General features: G+C 53.0%; 7 protein-coding genes across 7 annotated transcripts; 2 read left to right on the top strand and 5 right to left on the bottom strand.

The window, feature by feature from the left end:
• Window positions 1-258: 258 nt before the first annotated feature.
• Window positions 259-2544, bottom strand: ACET3X_003040 (uncharacterized protein; the record flags this gene model as incomplete). The annotated part of the gene is made up of 1 exon (XM_069449849.1): window positions 259-2544. One exon carries the CDS (start codon window positions 2542-2544, stop codon window positions 259-261), a length of 2286 nt encoding a protein of 761 aa, XP_069309587.1.
• A 2147-nt stretch (window positions 2545-4691) lies between these two features.
• On the top strand, window positions 4692-5294 carry ACET3X_003039 (uncharacterized protein; the record flags this gene model as incomplete). Its single annotated transcript, XM_069449848.1, has 1 exon — window positions 4692-5294. The coding sequence occupies one exon, from the start codon at window positions 4692-4694 to the stop codon at window positions 5292-5294; it is 603 nt and encodes a 200-aa protein (XP_069309586.1).
• Window positions 5295-6942: 1648 nt separating this feature from the next.
• ACET3X_003038 (uncharacterized protein) lies at window positions 6943-11216 on the bottom strand (the record flags this gene model as incomplete). The annotated part of the gene is made up of 2 exons (XM_069449847.1): window positions 6943-10779; window positions 10827-11216. The coding sequence occupies 2 exons, from the start codon at window positions 11214-11216 to the stop codon at window positions 6943-6945; spliced, it is 4227 nt and encodes a 1408-aa protein (XP_069309585.1).
• A 786-nt stretch (window positions 11217-12002) lies between these two features.
• ACET3X_003037 (uncharacterized protein) lies at window positions 12003-12867 on the bottom strand (the record flags this gene model as incomplete). Its single annotated transcript, XM_069449846.1, has 7 exons — window positions 12003-12028; window positions 12079-12144; window positions 12235-12385; window positions 12560-12574; window positions 12630-12685; window positions 12748-12815; window positions 12857-12867. 7 exons carry the CDS (start codon window positions 12865-12867, stop codon window positions 12003-12005), a joined length of 393 nt encoding a protein of 130 aa, XP_069309584.1.
• Window positions 12868-12900: 33 nt separating this feature from the next.
• On the top strand, window positions 12901-13781 carry ACET3X_003036 (uncharacterized protein). The gene is made up of 3 exons (XM_069449845.1): window positions 12901-13185; window positions 13242-13352; window positions 13405-13781. The coding sequence occupies exons 1-3, from the start codon at window positions 12932-12934 to the stop codon at window positions 13712-13714; spliced, it is 675 nt and encodes a 224-aa protein (XP_069309583.1). The 5' UTR covers window positions 12901-12931; the 3' UTR covers window positions 13715-13781.
• Window positions 13782-14818: 1037 nt separating this feature from the next.
• ACET3X_003035 (uncharacterized protein) lies at window positions 14819-15622 on the bottom strand (the record flags this gene model as incomplete). The annotated part of the gene is made up of 2 exons (XM_069449844.1): window positions 14819-15463; window positions 15518-15622. The coding sequence occupies 2 exons, from the start codon at window positions 15620-15622 to the stop codon at window positions 14819-14821; spliced, it is 750 nt and encodes a 249-aa protein (XP_069309582.1).
• Window positions 15623-19340: 3718 nt separating this feature from the next.
• Window positions 19341-21062, bottom strand: ACET3X_003034 (uncharacterized protein; the record flags this gene model as incomplete). Its single annotated transcript, XM_069449843.1, has 4 exons — window positions 19341-19918; window positions 19973-20702; window positions 20753-20977; window positions 21030-21062. The coding sequence occupies 4 exons, from the start codon at window positions 21060-21062 to the stop codon at window positions 19341-19343; spliced, it is 1566 nt and encodes a 521-aa protein (XP_069309581.1).
• Between the last annotated feature and the right edge of the window lie 202 nt (window positions 21063-21264).

The following is a 21264-nucleotide window of genomic DNA, read 5'->3' as shown; positions in this document are numbered from 1 at the left end:
AAAATGGTGATGCTGACAAGGTAATGAATTGGTGTGGTAAATTGACGTAATGATGGCCTGCTAGGAGGCAGGCTGGTAGACCCCTGGAGAAAGCCCCGGCGAGAAGGACCGCTCTGTACTGCTGCATCAAAACGGAACGTGAAGTGCAACTTCCCCTATCACAACGTAGGCAGCAAAACAATATCAAGAGTGAACCAAGACCACGGAGAGATCAGTCTTGGGTGTCATGATAGTAGGAAAGGCCTTGTGTGTAAAACATCATAACAAGTCTTCGTGTTCTTCCTCGTCGTCCTCACCGCTCCAGTCCAGTTTCATGAGAAGACGATCGATTCCACCTACTCTCAGCGGTTCGTAGGCTCCTTCCTCCATCGCCGCTCCAATTTCTGTGCCTGGCGCAGAAGCTCCGATCCTCTCGCTGTCAATCTCGCGCAACCGCTCCACAAGTGCTTTAAGGTCGCTGTCTAGCCTTCTCCTCGCACGATCCATCTCCAGAATAACCTCACGTTCTTCTTTCTTGTAATTCTGCGAGTAGTCTTCTATGCCTTCATCTTCTTCGAGATCCAGATGTTCCTGGATCTTTGTGAGACGTGTGATGTATGCCACTAACTCGTCGACATGGGTGCATAGTGTACGCAGCGCCTTTGTGAAGGGCTGGTCAGTAAGTAGAAGGGAGTATGCAACCGACGATAGAAATCGTCGATGTGCTGAAGCGAGCGCTTCTGGATCATGCTGCTGCTGCTGCTGTGGATCTCCCTCTGTGGCGGATCTGCGGAAGCCAGTTGTACCCGGACGGTCGGAGGCTGCTGGTACTGCTTCCGTTGAAGATTGTCCTTGGGGAACGGTGACCCATGCTATGAAATGGCTAAAGGTTTGCTGTATAACTGCTCCGTGAAAGTAAGCTTCGCTCTCGGCAAAGAAAAAGATAGCGGCTGCGCAAGTCGCCCAAATCTTCCGCATGTCCTGTGCTCGTTTGGTAGTACGTTGTCGTCGCCGCTTGAGCATTGCTTTACCATGTGCGGAGTTGCTGTATTGATAACCGGGTGGGCAAGGATGATCTCTACGTATCGAGCTGTATCGCCAAAGCTCAGCTAGATGTAAATGTGCTCTCCGGACAGCAAGTAGACAAGCATTGATGGATGAGTATACATCAAGGTCCGCCTTGGTTATGAACAGATCAAGAGGTGAGCGTATGTCCATTGTCAGAGACGTTGGCACGGATAGCAGTAGATCGTCGAAGGACATGTTGGCAAGTTGTGGAAGCATCGAGTCCGCGTCCTTGGCGCGGCCTGGTGTTCCAGGACGGTTGCTAGACGTGTTGTTGATGCTGAGATGTAAGAGTTGAGTTGCGACATCCAAGATATCATCCGTATGTTCATCTTCGCTAGATAGGGTTGAAAGAACGGAAAACGAACGTGCGAGGACCTGGTTGATCTCCGCTTCTTTAATGATGACGCCCTTGACGGATTGGCCAAGCTTGTTGGTCTGCGAGCCTTTATGCCGAGACGAGATCTTGCCATCTGCCTCTGCAATTAGTGTCAAGGCAAACTCTCCTCTGCCGATCAGAAAGAACTGATGTAAAACCGTCAATATCTCGATGATTCTCTCGCGCGGTAGTAGGTGTTGTAGGAGGTTTCGAGATAGTGAAAGACGGATATTGGCAATGGCCTCGGAAAGCATGGCTGTTGAGACTGGTGCGCTCACTTGAGAGAGTTGTTGAACATGTTTAGGCAACAGGTCAAGCTCTGAGACTGAGTTCGACGCGTCCAATACCTTCACAGCTGACGACAACGAGCGAATTTGGTTGAGCGATTTACCAACGAAGAGAATAGAAAGAGCCGTCTGCCTTGTGACAAACTTGGGTAGCAGCTTGTTTTGTAGAACAAAAGTTTGCTCATCCGCGTCTTCGTCGTCTTGCTGGATGAAGAAGTCGGAGCGGCCGAATGATGGGAGTCGACCATATAGCAACCAGGTGGACAGCTGTCGCAGCCATGACGTCTCTGCAACCTTGCTCAAACCTCGAGCGGCCTCTTCAATATCCGGATAGCCTGTTTGGGCCTCACTCCGCAGCTTGTCAATGACAGCAGCTCCAGAAGCAGCCTGTCCGATCATCATCTCGAACTTTGCAGGAACATCCGATGGCAACATGTAGTTACCGATATCCCGTAGCCACTCCATGACTCTGGTCCATTCGGAGAATTCGCTGACAACCCCAGCTAACGGTACGATATTGTATGCGCCCACGATAGAAGCATCTTGTTTCAGAATGCGGCTCTCGACTTCCAGCACCTTGCATTGAAAACGTTCGAGCTGGTGAGAGGTGATTGAAGTAGCGACTGCTCTGCAGATGACTGAAGGGTGAGACGCGGCAATTCTGGCGACATGATCGCGTGTACTCCGATGCAGACGCGACAGATGGCCGATGGAAGAGAGCAACTCTGCTTCGGGCGGAGACAATAGTCGGTGCGCGGTCGCCGTCACGTGGTCCGGGGCATCGAAGAGCGCAGACGGGTGCCCGGAGAGCGAGAGGAGGATTTCGTGGAGCATGGTCGTGGCGCTGATAGATCGCTGGGTGCGCGGAACTGCTTTTTCCGTGCCGCCAGTCGCTCGAAAAACACAATAAGCAAGCTCAAGAGCTCGAAGCGACACATTGAACGCGTCGCGCTGCGCGCATTACTCGATGTGGATGGATGAGTGGGTTCCAAGGTTGATCGTTAACAAGTCCCCGCGCTAACGACACGCTCATGCCCGGCACGGTCCGGTGACCCAACACTCCTACAAAAACACCACGCCTTGCATCTACATACTGACTGCACACCAACGTTTTCCGTCATCTCTTAAGTGTACAGCACATCGATGATGCATTGGCAACGTCTTGGTGGGCAACCATCCAGGTACATATTAACTCCAGCGCGTGCAATCATCAGGAGCGGTACGCATCGCACTTCAAATTCCGCCCTTGGAACACAAGACAGGTAGCCCTACACGCCAACCCATACATGGTTTGCTACAGGCGATGGAAATCGTCGTCGTGGTGCAGAGGCAGGGTGTTGCTCGCTAATGGAACACATTCAGCATCTCGCAATGAGACTTGCTCAAGCAAATGAGGACCTTCCCGTTCTGATCGAGTCGGGGTTATGCTACAACTGTACTACTGGCTCTTTGGGTCTTTTGTACACTGGTAGCATCCCCGTCACAAGCGTATCGACGAAACTAGAGGGCAATGACCTCAAAGAATGAAGACAGCTTACGTACGTTCATGCGGAAGTCACATCTACTCCTGCATCAAACTACGTTTGGTCCATCACATCGTATCACCAGACCATTCCAGACACGAAGCTCACTTTTTATAGGCTACGTGACCACGGGTGCAACGAGACGACGCTCTGCTACACCCGTTTGGTGCGAGTACCATTAATGTGACAACAACCATGAGATACTGATGCCGACAACCATCATCAGAGTGCATCAGAAAGTGCTACATCTAATCCCTTGTTCATTCTTCCCTGTTCGCCTCGATTCATCTTCTCGACCACTCAGCTCGATGAACGCCCTCGATTTCTTGGTCGATTTCGCAGCTCTTGTGAGCACTTCGCAAGCTTCAAGGCCAGGCCATGATGGGAACAACGCTGACCAAAACATCGACCCTATGCGCAGTAAAGTAGAATTGGCTTCGGAGATGAGTGCCCGTCCCCCAGAGAGACTACCCCGTGTCAACGAAGAGCCACTGGTCAATACAGCTCGACTCCGGTCCAACATGGCATCATCCTCGCCGCGGCGTACCTTCTCAGCCTATATGGTCGACCACTCTAACTCAAACACCCATGCTCATGGTCCATACAAAGAATTGCTTGCATTTCCTCCAGACCCTCACATGAGTCTGTCTTTCGACCAGTTCCTTCATCAGCACCCAGGGCTCGGTCTTCCTTTTGCGACTGTCAATGATATGAGCTGCCTCGCTTGCGACTGCCAAAAACTCACCCATTGGGGTCCAAATCATGAGATGGGCTATCTGCTGCCGACAAAGCCAGCATCTTGGAACCATGTTCAGCCGTACCATCAACCGCTGAACCACGATACGCGGTCCTTGGAAACACAATTCGTACACCCTGTGGAAGAGACTCGAATCCAGCCATTGCATTGCATGAATGCGACATGCCATTGCCAATACACTCCGCCACATCATCATGCTGCGAGCAACGATTACGCACCGGTATTTCCAACACATTTTTGGGGACCGCATGCACCGGTTTATGATAAGAGTTTCTGGAAAGAAGACGAGGGGTGGACGTGGAAGTGCTAGGGGTCAGACCGAAGTGAGCCGTATCTAGCGCGTACATGTAAACTCAGAGGGAGTGCCGATGTTGGCACAGATTTGGATTGCGCATAGCCCGTGACGAGTGATGTTAATTGAACAGACTATATGCGATGTGGCCCATACTTTGCAATGATATTCTGAGGACGCGAGTGTATGTCCAGAGCAGTCCTTTTCACCCGACTGCAAGTCGAAACTGATAGCGCAATGTAAAACATGGCTGTGTGCTCCGCTCATGCACCTGTTGTCCCAAACAGGATATCACGCGATGACTCAGCGTGAAGACAGGGCGTTGTACATGTCATATTGCATAAAGGCTGATACCTGCCCCTCCGCACATCCTCTCTCAATAGACAAGCTACATCCACCTCCTTTCGTCATGGCGGACAAACACATCATCCTCGACGTGTCCGGTCGTAAATTCCGCACTTCAAAATCCGTTCTCTCAGTTTCGCCTTACTTTGAAAGCCTCCTCACACGCTGGGAAGACTGTGCAGACTTGCAGGCCGACGGCTCCTATTACATCGATGCAGATGCGGCTACCTTCGAGCACATCCTGAACTTCATGCGCCGACCCTCAAGATTCCCGCTCTACTGGACCAAGGAAGACGGCTTCGACCTTGCGCTCTACTGCCGGGTAGAAGCAGAAGCAGATTATTTCCTGTTAAAGGGACTGCGGGATTGGATCAACCAAGCCCAGTACCTCCAGGCAGTAACAACGACTTCGAGGACATATCTCGCACGCGCCTACCAAAAATTTGGTGGCGACGTTGTTGTCAAAGAATACGTCGTCAACAAGGGAGGTGTTGTCATTTGTCCTTCTGTGCAACACAGTGATGCCCAGCATTGCCAGTACAATAAAGAATGTTCGAAGTTGATGGAGGCCAATGGTTTGCAGATGAGCAGTCCACGAGATGAGCTTTTCGTGGTTGTTACAGGGTTTTATCTCAACAACGCGATTCTGGTTAACAATACTCTCTGAGTTTTTACCAAGCTTCAGGCGGGGAGATGTTTACCCAAGATAGCATACACTGATGTTAATGTTCGCTTTGGGAAGTTCTTGTATTCTCTAGTATTTTCCACACTTGATGTTTTAAACTTTCCTACTATTCGGTTGCTTCATCCAATATGTAGTTCCTTGCATCGGAATCAAGCTTTCATGATGACGTCGACAGGTCGATCAGTACTAGAGCACGGCGTACAAGAGTACTAATTATGCTCTACTTCCAAACAAAGCTACTTTGTAGATCCACCCGGAAGTAGTCTTTCCCAGGCGTAATGATGCGTTAGCGGCACATGTTAGCGTCAATGATATCCATTGATACTTGAACGACCAAATGAGTACAATTTCACTTTACACTCATTTCTACAGCAAATAAAAGAACACATATACCTCGACCGACGAGCTCACACCCAATCAAGAACTCATGCACCAACATGGCGACCCAATCCGCAATCAACTGGCCGCAGCACTTCCTCCCCGGCACAACAGACAACTTTGTCTCCAACGAACGCATCGCCAAGGACATAACCAGCACCCAAATCTGGGCCCTGCTAGCCAACATTTCGAAATGGGAGTCGTACTACAAAAACTGCGCTCAGATTACGCCTCCGCGGTCATCAGGAGGCAGCACCTTCCTGCACAAGGATGACGTTTTCAAATTCAGCACTTTTGGTTTCCCGCCCCTGACGTGCACGGTGGAGGAGTCGGAGCCTCCGGAGAGTAATGGGCGTCCTGGAAGACTGGCGTGGAGCTCCAAGACACCGGACGGGCTGGAGATTTATCATGCGTGGATTGTGGAGGATCTGGAAGGACAGAGAGTGAGGATCTTGACGCAGGAGAGTCAGATTGGACAAGTGTTCAAGGAGTGGGAGGCACAGTAGCCAAACAAGATGTTGTTGGGACATCAGGATTGGCTGGATGGGCTCATCACCGCAGCGAGTGGAAAGCGGGTCGAAGGAACCAACTTGGAGGCCATCAACTTCGATGTCAGACAACTAGATGCTTAGCTCTGTATCACAAGCAACAATAGACCGATTTCTTGTTATCAGAGCATCATGGGACAATGGTATGAAGTTTTCAAAGTATTATTAGCAGTACACGAATCCTCTATCACCGTTCCAGTTCCGCATCCACGAGGTCATGTTCCGTCGTAGCTATCAATATCCATATTCGCGTCCTTACGCCGATCATGGCAAGAGGAGATGAACGAAGGTCTGAGGAAAAACATGCAGACCCGAAAGTGATGTCATACCCAAGACAAGAAGAAAGGACTAGGAGTCCAGTGAAAGAAATGGTCGGGAGTACACTGCCTCCCAAGAAAAGCGACCTTGTGGTCCACTCTAACCGTTGTGGTACAAGATGTCGCGATATATACTGCTGCTGAAGAGAAGAGAGGTGAAATGGTGTGCTGTGACGAGAACAGTACGTGTAGTGACCGAGTGAAAGACTTGGAAGAGCTATCAGACAGTACTGTACAAGTACGACAGACAGTGCTCCAACGTCAACTCTTCATTGTCGTGGAGCAGATCGCGCAACCGAGACAGTTTGTAACGCCGAACATTAAACGTCACGCCTTGAATATTCCGTATAGCAGTCTGTTGGAGCTAGCCGGAGCAACTTGAGAAATTTAGGCTGTCGCAACCTTGGCCCAAGTCGTAGCTGTGTGGGCCGGGGACGAGCGAGGAGCATTGCTGTTGCTTGTGGACCAGGTCTTGGGTGCAGATGGACGGGAAATGTTATTAATGCTGCTACTGTTGCTGTTGCTGTTGTTGTTGCTGTAAGAACGGTCTGTCTGACTTTGATGCGAGGGCTTGCGCGGGCGATCCTTCGTGCCGTTGCCAGAAGTGGTGCTTGGGGGACCAGTTGTTTTGGGCTTAGGCTGTCGGGTGAGTTTAGGGCCATAGTGTTTCCTCTGTACAGACTTGGTCACCGGCTCGTGCATGTTGGCAAGGCGCACAACGACATCGAACTTTGTCTTGTTCTGTGCAGTCTTCTCGATGTCGAAAGCTTCCAGTCGGCGGATCGTGAATGGGTTCTCAAACTTCTTGTACCTTGGTTGCTGCTCGTCTCTAGGCGCGGCCTTGGGTGGCTGATTGGCAGCGAGGTGAGGAACTTTGGACAGTTTGACTGTGGGCAGCGAGCCGAATTCTCTATCTTCGAATAGTGCCTCAGCGCCGTTGCGGGTGATCACGTCCCTGCCACGATCATCTGCAAAGGTCTTTGTCTGGGACACACTAGGCAAGGACACAGTGGCAGGACCAGTCCCTGCTCTGACATCGAGAGAAGCTTTCGACAAAGCAGCCGGGGCAACTGAACCTTGCTGTGGGATAGCGACAGGCAGCATTGGAGATGTGCCAGGAAGGGTTGCTGAGCGATTAGAGCCTGGCTTGTCAAGGAGTTTGTTAAACCGAGCTTGCCATTCCGGGTTCATTGCAAGAGGTCGGGCACCTAGAGCCTGGCCACGCGAAGGCAAGTTCACATGGGAAGCAGCAGCCGGTGCGTTACCTGACGCCGACGGAGGAAGTCGTACAACAGGTGAAGGTTTTGGGAGCCTCACCAACGGGTGGCCAGCTTCGCTGCCGAAAACAGGGTGTGTCTCTGTCTCTGGAGGCGGAGGGGGAGAATCAGCCTTGCTTGATGCAAACGTCGACGGTGATGGCGTCGCCTCTGTTGAAATCTCAGTCGGGCGAGGAAAGAAGCGAGACGCACGAGGGCCAGTAGCCTGCTGTAGAGAACCTTGACCCAAGCCTTGCTGAGGCGATGAGCCGTCAGTCACGGGCTTCGTGGTGTCGTCCTTCTTCAACGCCTCGACAAGAGTCATATCGGCAGAGACCTTGTCATGCAGCGTTACCTGTGCCTGACCCCGCTGGTCCTTGTATGTCTCTCGAAGTTCCGGGCGGAAGTCACCATGGCGCTCTCGATCTTGGTGGTTCTTTGCCGCAAGTTCGGCATCATCACGTTCGATAAGATCTCCGAATGTGTCCCAAGCACCGCCAGCGATAGTCCTCGAAGGTCTGGCTGCTCTAGCCGATGCGGCCTGTTGCTGCTGCTGTGCACGCGATGATCGCTGGGAATATATCTGCTGTGACGGAGGCATCTGCCTTCCCGGTTGTGATGGGAGAGCCTGGGGAGCCAAGCTGGTGCCGATGGGAACTGTCGAGGCAGGTGGCTGGACAGGAAGTTGCTGCTGGGCACCAGAGCGGGACTGACCTCGGAAATCAGCGTCAAATGTACCGTTACCAAGAGCTCGATCTTGCGTTTTTAGGGGACCCCAAACCTGCGAAGTCCAAGGTCTAGGCTGAGGCGCCGTGGAGGATGCTTGCGACCAAGCTGAGGGTGCCTGCGGCCTAGGCCCAGAAGGGATAGCGCCGTCTGATTGGTGAGCGATCGTCTGAGATTGTTCAGTTGCCAACCTCGACTTTTCGTTGTCACGAGTGAAGGCGTCAAACGGCTGTGCCGATTGCTGGTCAAGTGACGACGGTGCAGTCGCCGGCGACGGGTTCGCTGCGTGTGATGCCGACCCAGAAACCTGGGCGTGCTCCGTCTGAGGCGATTTCTTCACTGGGTGAGGCTGGTGGACCTTCATCATACCGTACTGTGTAACCTCGCCATCGGCAGTCGGAACAGGCGGCTTTGGCGGTGATTGCACGGGGGCAGGGGCAGCCTTGCCTTTCTGCGGGGACTGCTCTGGGCGTGTAGGCGACTGGTCTTTGTTCTTGGCCTTCGATTCGGGTGGTCCCATAGCGGCCAGCTTCTTGGCAAGTCGCTCTTTCTTCTCTGCTACTGCACGTTGCTCGGCTTCCCAATCTTGCTGCTTCTTGAGACGAGCACGCTCGATTTTCTCGGCCATGAGACGTTTTTGTACCTCGACAGGGTCTTCCGCTGGCGGTGCTACAACAGGCGCCGGTGCATCTTGAACAGCTGGTGAGGTTACTGAGCCATAGGGAGAGGCCGGGTGAGCTTGGGCAACGCTCGGAGACCTCATTTGCTGGAACGGAGAGTGTCTGGAAGTTACAGGGTCCGAAGACGACGGGTCGAAGCCGTTGATCGAGTGTGATTCACGTCGCTCAGTGTTCATAGGACCAGTAGGCATATCTGTTCCCCGCGGGTCCATCGACATGCGCCTAGGCATTGTTCCGCTAACGTTGGACGAGTTCCTCCTCCTACCCCAAGTAGGTCCATCTGCGCTTGCTCTTGATGTCTGGAACGCCGCTGACGGCTCTGCTGGGCCATCATCGTGAGACGGTCTCTGCAGCACGGCAGACGGCTGTTGCCGGTAGCCACCACTATCGCGTCCCGAACTCCGCCTCATATCATTGTGTACGGGCTCGTAGCGACCGCTCTGCGAATTGTACAGTTCCCGGCCGTCTCGGTTGTCTCGACTGCCGCTTTCGTTGCGCCAGTTGCGGTTGAAGTCATCGGGGGCGATCTCCTTCGCGGGAGGCGGGGGCATGGAATCGTAGCCATAGGAGTCTCGTTGTGAGTAGCGCTGCGAGGATGCTTGCTGTACTGGAGGGTTAACCTGGATCGGCGATACTTTCTCGACTGGAGGCAAGGGCGCCCATGGTGACTTCTTCTCTGTCGCCGATGGCTTGGCTACCAGTGTTGGCCGTTCGGGCTGGCCCTTCAGGACGAGACTCGATTTTCCAGAAGTCGGCTGCGCGTGTGCGCCGGGCTTCAGAATAGTCTTGGTACCACCGGTGACGCTTGGTTTGGGCGTGTTCGTAGCGGGTGCTGGTGATGCAGCGGGCTTGGGTGTCTCGGCAGGCGTCTCTGGCTTGAGTATAGTCTTTGGTTCCTCGGCAGGTGGCGGCTGTGTCTCGGGTGGCACTGCGACTGAGGACTTGGTTCCATCCATCCACTGCACTGCTTCCGGGGTCCAATCTTCCTCATCGTCGTCAATGTCGGCCCACTTGGCCTCTTTGCCCCCTTCGTCTGCCTGTAAGCGTGTTGCAAGATGAATGCCGTACTGTTGCTTCAGTTCGTCGTCCGTGTACGTCTTGGGCGGGGGCACTGGGACCGGCTGGTTCTTATTCCAGACCTTGCTCGCATCTGGACCTGCGCCTGCGCCGTTGGTCTGTCCCAATGCACGCGGGGTGTTACCGCCACCAGATTTGGCTACAAGGCGGGGCTTTGCAGTGAGGACTGACGTCTTGGGCGGGGCTGTCGGGGCTGCCTTCTCGCCAGGTCGCGCAGCGGGTGTTGAAGGGACTGTCTTGGCTAGAAAGCTCTTGGTCACGGACACTGACTTGAACGGCTGCTTCTTCGCAGTTGAGCTGGTCCGCACGTGAATCCCATCCCGCTTCGACTGGTCTACGCTCCCGGGACGGCTGATGTCGGTGTCTGAGCCGCCGCTGGCATCTGCCACAGCTTGCGACTCAGCTGCCAGATGTTCGCTGGACAGGCCGTTGAGGTGGGGCTGTCTGGGCTCTTGCCGTGATGCATCCGACTGCTTGCTGTCGCCCTGCTGCTGTTAGGGCCACGTCGTAACTCGGCATAATGTCTACTCACAGCTGCCGCATGTCCAGGAGCCTTGTCAGACACGTGTGCACTATCAGCCGCGGGTGCATCTGCGCCATTCAAAATGGGTTTGGTGGAGGACGCTTCTGGTGTGGTCGTTGTGGTAGTCGCTGTGCCCGAGGGCGGTTCGCCGTTGACGGCGGGGGTGTTGGTAGTTGACGCAGAGTCGTCGATGGGCGCAGAACGACCCACCGACTGTGCTTCCTTTACCACATCGTTGGCAACCTGCTCTGCCATAACAGTTTCCGGAACTGAAGTGGCGCAAGACTCAATGTCAGAAAGCTGTCCTTGGTCTGATCCAAAGAAAGACGTTGGCGTAGGCGGCGTCGACTGCTGCGAGTCGAGCCCGGCCGGACGCCCGACGTCGTCGACATGCGACATGGGAGCCAAAGAAAAGTTGGGGATAGTCACCTAATGTCAGATGCTACAAGTCGCCACGGATGTCAAGTCGGCGCTTCCGCAGAGGTGCGTTCTGCAAGTTGCTGAGGTGACGCGGCGAGTGCGGAGGTTTCGCTGGAGGATGCCGGCACGTACTGGGTCGCGCTGATTCACCGAACGGCGTGGAGTCGCGCTCGGGAGGGGTGACTGGGTGCAAGGGGCCCTTTCGTGGTGGGGCGGATCGTGCGTGTGGATGGGTGTATAGGAGGTTGAGGCGGGTAGCTTGAGTAGCCACGATGGTGAGAGGCGCAAGTCTTGGCGTATGCTGGGGCCTTGTATATATAGTCTGCGTGCTCTGCAACCTAAACCTCACACGGCTGCTGCGGCTCTTTTGCCTCACGCATGGGGAATCGACTCATGAGCCGAAACAAGTCTGTTGACGATGCACGTCTACGTACGGGAAGCTGTCGACACAGGCTCATGACATGCACGTGAGATGCTCCCACATCCCTCAGACTAGACGCACTGCAATGTAACCTGTTACATGTTCCATAGCATCGCAAATCATACATGACCTTTTCCTCGCTCAAGGCGACCATGTCGGCGCAGTGAGCAGTGTACGAAGCTCCACTGCTGCACACGTGGATATGTTGAAACGGACAAGAAACAGTCATTTGCATGATAGGAGAAGAGATGGTCTTGGCTAGAGGCTTGATTCACCAACTACACTTTACATATACACATCGTGTCTATTTGCTCGTAACGGCGCAGCGCATCCAGAGGACCCGCTTAGTGCTCGTTGTTCTTGTGGTGGCCTGCAGGTGGTGAGTCACATCATCTCGTCAGCGCAGCTCATTCGACTTACGGAGATGGAAGTAGTAGTTCTGTGCGTAGCCAAGCGCAATGAGGAAGCCAATGACGTGGACGAGGGCTGTACAGGGTCAGTCTGGTGTTCTCACGCGCATCTCGCATGTTCAAAGACAACGCCCGTGTCTTTCCACCTCGGGCTGGGTGCACTCACGCCTTCCTGACGGGTTCTTGCCCATGTACTTCTTCTGGTAGCGTCCGAGCAGACCCTTGGCCTCAGGCTCGGGAACTGGGCCACGGGGCAGCTTCTCGTAGAAGCTCACGACCTTCTGCATGCGGACGGCATTGGGAGAGGAGCCGATAGCCTGTTTTGCGAATCAGCTCAGATCCAGAATCGCAGCAGTGAGAGTTCTGGCATTGCGACTGAGTCTGCAATTGGGGGTTGCGGTCGTGAAAGTGTTTACGGCGGGCCGGGGATTGCGCGAATGCGATTGCGGGGGTTCCAGGACGTCCTAGGCTGTGGCTTGGAGGGCTCTTACATTGGGAGAAGCAATCTGGGGAGAATTGTCAGTTCCGTGGGCGGCTGGAGGGGTGCATCAGAGGGCGTACCTTGGGGGGGATGAGGGTCGAGAGACCGCGCTTTTGCATGAAGCTCATCTTGACGGCTACCGCTCAGTCAGCATCAATTGCACGCTGTCGGCGTAGTGGGTCGCTTCGGGCAACGTACCAGGGCAGGCAAGACGATGGAGTGGAGATGGAGGGCGTGCGGTCGGTGGTGATGTTCGAGGAAGAAAGCTGCACGACGGATTATGCCGGCGCCTTCGCCAAGCAACCACCCCAGCTTCATCCCGTCGACATGCCCGACGTTCACGATTCCCGCCCGCCACCCCGACGACACCACCACCACCACCATGTCCTGCCTGCCGAGGTCAATTGCACCGCGGCTTCTCGCCCCTGCCCTGCGGCCCTCTGCGACGAGGGCCATGGCGCCCTCGTTCCGCACGTACTCGACCAACGAGCCCACTCCCCACGGCCACAAGACGAGCTCCGAGGATGCGCCCGCCGTCAAGCTCAACAGCGAGTCGACCCAGATCCGCGAAGAGTCGGCCGCCGAGGGCATGCGCCACCAGCCCGACTACAACGTCGCCATCGACTACCGGACCTCGTGCGTCAACCCGCGCCTTGAATGACCACGGGAGCACATGGCTAACATGTCCCCAGCAACTTCTCCCCCGTCCCCAAGCGTGTCATGGACGGAAGCGAGCCCGGTGAGAGCGTCGCCGCTGCCGTCCTCTCGGGCGCTCCCACGGACCTCCAGGCGCGTACTGTCCGGTACGGCAACCCCCACACATGTGACGTCGACCCCCATACTGACTTCCTGCAGCATCTACAAGCCGACCAAGACAGCCACACAATCCGGCGACTGGAACTCGTCACACTGGCTGATGGACTGGGACGTCCTCCCCAAGGGCCACCGATGGGAGAACCCGCTCATGGGCTGGCAGTCGTCGGCCGACTTCATGAACGGCCACCGGATACAGTTCAAGAGCAAGGAGGATGCCATCAAGTTTGCTAACAAGCAGGGCTACGAGTACTTTGTCCAGGAGCCCAACAAGCGGAAGACTGTTCCCAAGGCCTATGCCAACCTCTTCACCCACAGCCCCAAGAAGCTCAAGATCGTTCTTACCAAGTAAGAGTTGGCTTTCAGAGACGTGGAATGGCATGTGTACATACTGCATTGATTTACATTTTCAATACCTTTCACCTAGATGCTTCTATTGTGACTCTAATGTTCTAGCGCCCCTGCATGCCGCCCGGCCGTCGCAATACTACCCCTCTTGGAGCGTTTGCGCCTTCCGCATTCACCTCGTCATTCACGGCGTGTTCATCGACTGCCAATCCTAGGAGCTAATTTCCGCATATATATACTCATCTTCTCACTGTCGTCTCCTTCTTTCCTCCACTAACCTTCTCCTCATTGAACCAAACCTCGTCGTTATGCCTCCTCTTTCACTGGAGGTGAAGGGCAGTCTATTAGGACTGCCCTTCACCGTGGCGCTAACACAAGATTCAGCTGTATACAAAGTTTCTGAGCCGACTGCGGTGATCGAAAAACAATCACACTCGCAATCACTGTAAGCATGTCGCAGAACTTTACGATAGCTTTTGCTAATGGCGGTAGCTATAATCCACTAAAACGTAGTCACCAAAACCATTCACTACTACGAAACCTTCACCAAATGGGCCGTGGCGCGTTAGTACCCTCCCTATACGAACTGCATGAGAGAGTATACTGACTTTGTTTACCAACCTTTAGATATGACCTTACCTACGTCTGCAGTAACAAAGACTCGGCGGCGGCCGTAGCCATCGCGATGCACTCTGCCAAGGTGGCCGAGGCAGCCGTAAGTACTCGAACATCTTCTCGACAGACTATCATACTAACCAAACACAGAAGATTGCAGCCATTGAGGCTGCTGAGGCTGCCGGAGCCAAATTGATCAGAAGCAAGAAGTCTCGCGGTATTCGGGCCGCCCAAAAGGCCGCAAAGGAGCAAGCCGCCGCGCAGGCGGATACATACGTGTCCGAGGGCGACTCAGATACGACTCTAAAGCCATGAAAACACCCGCTCGTTCTATCGACACATATCGGTAGTCGTCCCTCGGCTTGTAGTATCCGTCTGGCGGTGCAATTATAACGGCGTCTTGTATTAAAAAGTTACTTGAAGATACCCAGGCTCAATCATGAGAAGAATGAAAGATCATGAATTCGTTACTATATTACATCCTGGCCCAGTTTTACTCTGACAAATTCAACACCCTTTCCGCCCTCTTGACCCTCTTCGCCTTCAACGCAGCCGCTGCCCTTATTGCCCTCTTGGTCGGGTCAAGAAACTTGGCTGCCATCTTCTGGACACCCGTGCTCAGGTTGGGATGCTGACCGTCTGAATCGGTATCCTTGACTGGATCGAAGCCGCTAAAGTTGTCTACAAAGTACACTGGACTCTTCAAGGTGCTCTTCCTTGGTGCATAGGTAGCTATAGCAGCGTTGAGATCCTTCATGCCTTGTACAGGAGTAGCACCCCATTTCGCTGGATCCAAAGGCAGCATGTTGGAGAAGACGATCTGCATATTGGCATTCTTTTTGCGCATTTGTCCGATCAATATGTCGTACGAGGCGAGAATGTCGTTGACAGACCTCTTTCCGATGATGACGTCGTTCCCACCGAGCAGCATAATAATGACATCCGGCGGGTTTTGATTAAGCCAGACAGTAAGGTTGCCCTGTGCTACGAATTCGGCGGCCTGTTTCCCAGGGTGCCCTTGGTGGTCTTGGTCGATGTTGGTGCCGTCGGTGCAACTGCTCTTCTGGGTACCAACAAAGTCAAAGTTTGTGACACCACCGGCTCTGAGCGAAGTCTGGAGGTTGGCACGCCAGCATCGCTTTGACAAAGGTTAGCAGGCGTAAGGGTTACGTCAGGGAGGAGGAGGACGTACCGAAACAATGGAAGCGCCAAAGGGCATGACCTTTACGGGATTCTGTGCGAAGACTTCGCCGGTAATGGCGAGGAGCCCGAGGGCAAGAGTTGAGAACTTGACCATCTTGTGTATAGGTGGCGTATACAAGTGGTGAAGGTGTGTCGCAGTTGTATCGCAGTGGTTTGGCGAGGAACCCTGCAATTAAGAAAAGGAAGTCGAGAGGCGCAAGTTCGCAGTGTCAGGTACTGATCGCGGCGCGCAATGAGCCTTGGGTGGCGGACTCCAAGCGCGTGAAAGTTCTTCGTGCGATTTTCCGTTTGTTATCGCAATGCCAGGCAAGACACGACTGGGGAAGTGACGTGACACTGGAGGTAATGTCGACGTATATAACAGTGACCCAGTTTGAGGGGTCTGTGTGAATATTCCCGTAAACGAGTATATAAATATCCTGAAAAAGGAAATGAGTCAGAGGACCAACCAATATAAGTTTGGTAGAGTTCGAGATATTACTAGTAGCAGTAGTTGATGTAGAACCTCGATCGATGCTTGCTTGTAATGTCGAAATCCTGGGGGATTGGACCTACACGTTATATCCAATTCCCAGACACAGTACGGTGCACGCTAGATGTGATCAGACGACTGAAAGCGGAGTAGCCAGGCGAACAGTGGCCGCAGTTCCTAGACCCAAGCCCCCTCACTCCGCCTCCACCGTCATCCCTTGTGATCGTAGACTAGAGCAGAGATACAGTGACGGTGTGCGGCGTACAGGGTCTTAGTCGCCGTATAGCGAGGAAGCGGTTGTGCCTGCTGGAACAGGGCTGGCTGTGTGATCCCTGTCAATATCCTATTAGGAATAGAGTAGTTGAAAGGCTTGCTTAAACCGGCGAGACAAGGGACTAGAATGTATGCCCAGAATATACCGAGCCGCTCGCGGGAAAGTAAACGATGTTGTCAAACGATGCAAATTATGGCGATACTGGATGAATGATAATGAAGTATAACAGGTATATTGTTCTGGAAAAGACTGGAGACAAATTTCTACTCAGCCATCATAGCGATCCCATAGGTATTTATGCTGATGCCGAGCCAGAATGAGCCGCAATGGGCCGGGTGCTGACAGCTGCCGTCGATAAAATGAAGGGTGTGCATCTCCCCTTGCTATACTCTCAGTAACAAAGGATGTGAGATTTGGTATGAATAACCACAGACACAACTGGCCGCGATGACCAATTCCATATCCGGTCACAAGTCTCGACTCCACAATCTTTTATGAGCTCTTCCAAATTAAATCCGCAAGGTCTGATTAGTCTAGCCCCTGCCGTCATGGAATGTGCTTACACAGATGGTGCTCCCTGGCGATCTAACCAAATGAGGAGGTTTGGGATTCGGCAGATGAGCTTAGCATGGCCGCGGGCGTACAAGCGTGCAAAAAGGCTGACAGTAAGCGCAAGACCAAGCAAAGACGTGAGATTTGTCCAAGGTTGCAGTAGGAGGAGGACCTCCCATTGGCCTTTGTGACGTTGCGCTGCCACCACTCGCCTACGAGCGGGAGAAGCAAGGATGAACTGGAAACACGTTTGCGGTCGACAGGAAACGTGCACAACACACTCTGCTTGACGGCATGGCCGCTCCGCGATGGAACAGTGGGGATGGACACGTACGAGGACATCTGACAATAGACTAGATTCCTCGAGACCGCAGTTTCTAGGCCAAATCATTCAAGCGCCCTCGTATCCAAGCAAGCTATTCGCGTGCTCAACGTCGCGGTGCAGTACAGCATCTCACGAGATTGCCCGTACCATGGAAATGAGAATCAAGAGCCGAGTCGCAGATAACTCCGCGGAATATGGTACGATGTGACGATATCCGGGCAGCTTCATCAGCGGCGTACGGCATCGTGGTGTTGATCGACCCTTGGCCGAAAGACGATGCGGTGTTGTGTTGTGACGGGACAAGATTAACCTCCGTGGCTTAAGCCAGGTCGCTAAACACCGTCGCAACACATCATCTATGCCCGAAAAGGAAGCAAAGCGTCTCCACGTGCTACAATCTGCATTTCCGCGCAGAAGTGGCAAAGTTCGCATCATCGGTGTTGGGCAGATGATAGCACTATTTGCCTAGCGATCCGCACACATCACAGTGTATGGTTGCGCCAGTGCTCCCTACGACGATCCCGCGAACTTGCGGCAGCCGGCCGTCTTCGAGCCATCCGTGTGTATGCAGGATTCGCTCTCCTCCGTCAAGAAAAACACCAACACTAAAACTGACTCCGAAACCGGTACCAAAATCGTGTCCAGCCAGCCTTGCGCTTGGACCGCAGCGAAGATCGCGCCCAGAACGACACTAGACGGCCGCTCCGCTGGCAATAGCGCGGTGTCGCTTAGTTCTGGCAACCAGGCGTCTGGGCGAACCCGGACGATCAGATATAAAAGATGCGTTTACACTTTTGTATATTAGACTGAGCTTTGATTCAATATCGGCGTACCGCAGTTTCGAGGTCACTTGTACAAGTCTCGTGGGTAGGTAGGCAAACTATGCAGGGACTCTATCACGTCTTTCAACCGCGGCAAGAATGAATTAGTGCAAATCTTGGCTGACCTGCATATGCATGGGGCACACCCTGTCGAATCGCGAATCGCGGCCGAGGAAGATCTTCATCGTGGGAAGACGTCATGGCAGATTAGAGTTAAGGTGAGCATAACCCGTATGAGCTCGAGGAAGGACGGGATTCACTATGCAGAAGCCTCTGAATAGCCGAAATAGTGTGCAGCATGATGCTTGCTCCACATGCGATCAGCACTGCAAGGTGACCCATGACTTGACCCTTGAGTTTGCAACGTCGTCCTTCCATGTAAATCTCTAATTCCTTCACGACTGCGTCGCTGCAGCGCGTTTGAGACATCCGTTACAGTTTACATTCCTCATAGGTACAACTCAAGGGCAGAAGTAAGAGCATGCGTCCTTTTCGAGAGGTTTCATCTCTTTGCCAAAAGCATGTCGCTAATGAGAGATCAACGCAAAATGAAACGCCTATATTTTATCACTTTCAATTTGACATTGCAGATAGTTCACTAACACCGTACCATTACCGTAACACGTCATGTACAAGACGCCGTGACCCTTCTATGACGGTACAGGGAGATGGAGCAAGCTTGTATGATATTGGCGAGGGGCGTGAACCGTTCATGTCTGACAGGCGCCGTCACAAACTTTAGCTTCTATTATACTTGTATGACGTAGAGGGATAAATACGCATAGAGTTTCTTAGTTAGCAATCTGTTTCGCTAAACAAGACCATAGAAGGTATGACGAGTGTCTCTCTGATCTTGCCTATTGGACCGTATTGGAGATGCCATCAAGGTCGATGAAATATGCTCGACACAGCGTGCATTCAGGTTTGACTGGAAGACGTTTTCTCTGCTCTATATACTCTTCTTTGCAGACACATTTATTACATCGTCGATGAAAACAGCCTTATTGCGAGACTTTAGATAAGAAACCGACCGGCTTTGTACAGTGCTCCACAGGACATACAGCATCGTCCTTGGTAATTACACACTCCTCATATGTTTGCAGATCTTGAGCAATACATAAGCTGAGCGAAAGTCCTCCATATATGGTATGTGCAGGAAATGGCGTATGGTGGAGAGAGGAGACGGAAAGCATGGCGGTTGCAACTGTATGTTGGTCATAACAGCGACGTAGCCATCATCAATCATGGCAATGCACATGGGGATGGCATCTAAAGAAGAAAGTCAGTACTGCTGACAGAGATATCATGGGAGGCGACTAACTCGACTTGTTGGTGTGTGGCGTGCTGACAAGCCTATAACTCAGGCCCTCAGATCTCGCTTGCATAATCGGAGTCAAGTACCGAGTCTTGCGTCTCCGCTTGTGCTTCAACGTGTGTAGGACCTGGGGGCAAGTTTTCGCCAGATACGAGTATGTTCATATATTCTGCCGGGTTATTCTTTTGTGCTTCACAGGTGCCATGGGTTCCGTCCAGACCGTATGACTGCGGAGCCTCGTCAGAATAGAGAGCTTCAGAGACAAGGGCACGATGGTCTGCCAGCTGCTGTTCATCGCTCGACTGTAGATATTGCGCAGACGGCATGACAGATATGCCACCGTAATCATCCGACCCCGGCTCAATGTCTGCGTTGCTTATGTTCTCCTTGTCATCATGTTCGTAATTGAGTGGTGATGCTTCCATAGCTTCGCGCGCTAGCTGGTCTTCGAGCTTCTCGTGGAAGATCGCAAACGTTTGGTCTGGAAGAGTGGGCCAATAATTCCGATCATGATTAAGGTATCTCTTTCCGGGAGGGTAGTGCCAGACGTCTATACCTTCCCGGCGCCGAATGCCATGGTCAGGAAGACTGTTAGCGATTGGAGGATGTGAGGGCTTCGTAGTGTTATTGGCTGTACAAGATTAGCGGAAGCTCGCGTTGGGATAATGTGACCGCATATACGTACTGTGCTTGCTAGCTTCATCAGTATCCACATTATGCGATACAGGCATATCACTCGAGTCCAGAGTATCAGAAGTACTAGGCACTGTACGGTACGATCGTTTCTGACGAGAGACCCTGGGCTTCTTTGCCATTCTGATGTCGGGGTCTGAATCATCACTGGCGGTGGGACGTTTACGAGTGATCTCCTTACGCTTATTGCTTCGAGACTGCCCATCATCATCATCGCTGGATATGACGAGGTACTTGTCTTGAGGGTGGATGTCCATGTTGTACGATGTCTTTTGATCCGAGACCTTACGTGTGGAACGTCTCGTGCCCTCAGCAGGCAATGGCCGCGACTGGGCTTGCTTGCGTCCTCTGGCTTGCTTGCTCTGGCTCGGTGTCTCTTCGTCTCCCTCACTTTGTGCACCGCTCGACTCTCCAGTGATAGCTGTGGTATCGTTTAGGGTGAAGGCGTCACTCGAATCATCAAAGTCCACTATCGGCGCCTCTCCGTGGGCTGTACGACGTTTTGCTGCCTGAGAAGGCCGGATGGTATCGTCCATAGGGTGATACTTGACGTCGTACACCAGCTTGCTCTGCTTTCGGTTGCGCAGATCGTAGGAGGATATGGAGATGGTGGAGGTCGGTGGTGTGAAGCCCGAACTTCTCGAATCGGCAAAGTTCTCAAGGTCGCTACCAGACAAAAGGCTGGCGCTGCGGTCTTTCTTCTTGGGGATTTCAGGAAGATGCTGCAAAGCACAGTTAGTTTCTACGTTTGTTCAAATGACGATAGACTTACTGGTCTCTTAACTAGCTCTTGAACATTTTCGATGCTCTCGTCTGGGGTTCGAAAGACGACTTTGCCCGTGCTGGCTGCGCCCTTGGTCTCACTAGATCCACATCGATCAATATCCTCGTGGGACACAACGGAGGCTCTTTCGCTGTCATTGAGCTTGTCGCTAGTCTGATGCGAGTTCGCAGCAGTTTGGCCTTCGTTGGTGCTTTCTCTCGCTGAGGCAACCACCTGCGTCGCATTAGCATTGTGAGCGTAGTTACAGAACGGGACATTCGCTTACATCGCTACTTAGCTCGGTGCCTTCGCTCGCCATTTGAGACTCTTCTATCAAGTTAGAAAACTCGAACGAACTGGTTGTGCTCCCTGGCGTCGAAGCTATCCCGGCCACCGACAGTAGTGATGTGCTAAGGAAAGTGAGTAGAGCTTGTGTGGGTATATCGGCAGAGAGTATCAGACGCGTGCGAGAGCACTAGGCGTCAAAAGGCAGTCACGTTGGCGGAAGCACGTTGCGTTTC

This window comes from Alternaria dauci, chromosome 2, assembly GCF_042100115.1.
Source record: "Alternaria dauci strain A2016 chromosome 2, whole genome shotgun sequence".
NCBI classification, from domain to species: Eukaryota; Fungi; Ascomycota; class Dothideomycetes; order Pleosporales; family Pleosporaceae; genus Alternaria; species Alternaria dauci.
This window is presented reverse-complemented; position numbering and strand designations above follow the sequence as displayed.

Coding starts and splice junctions, on each gene's coding strand:
- ACET3X_003036 (XM_069449845.1), top strand. CDS start 12,932: ATGTCCTGCCTGCCGAGGTCAATTGCACCGCGGCTTCTCGCCCCTGCC. Junction 13,186..13,241: donor GCCATCGACTACCGGACCTC/GTGCGTCAACCC, acceptor ACATGTCCCCAG/CAACTTCTCCCCCGTCCCCA. Junction 13,353..13,404: donor CTCCAGGCGCGTACTGTCCG/GTACGGCAACCC, acceptor GACTTCCTGCAG/CATCTACAAGCCGACCAAGA.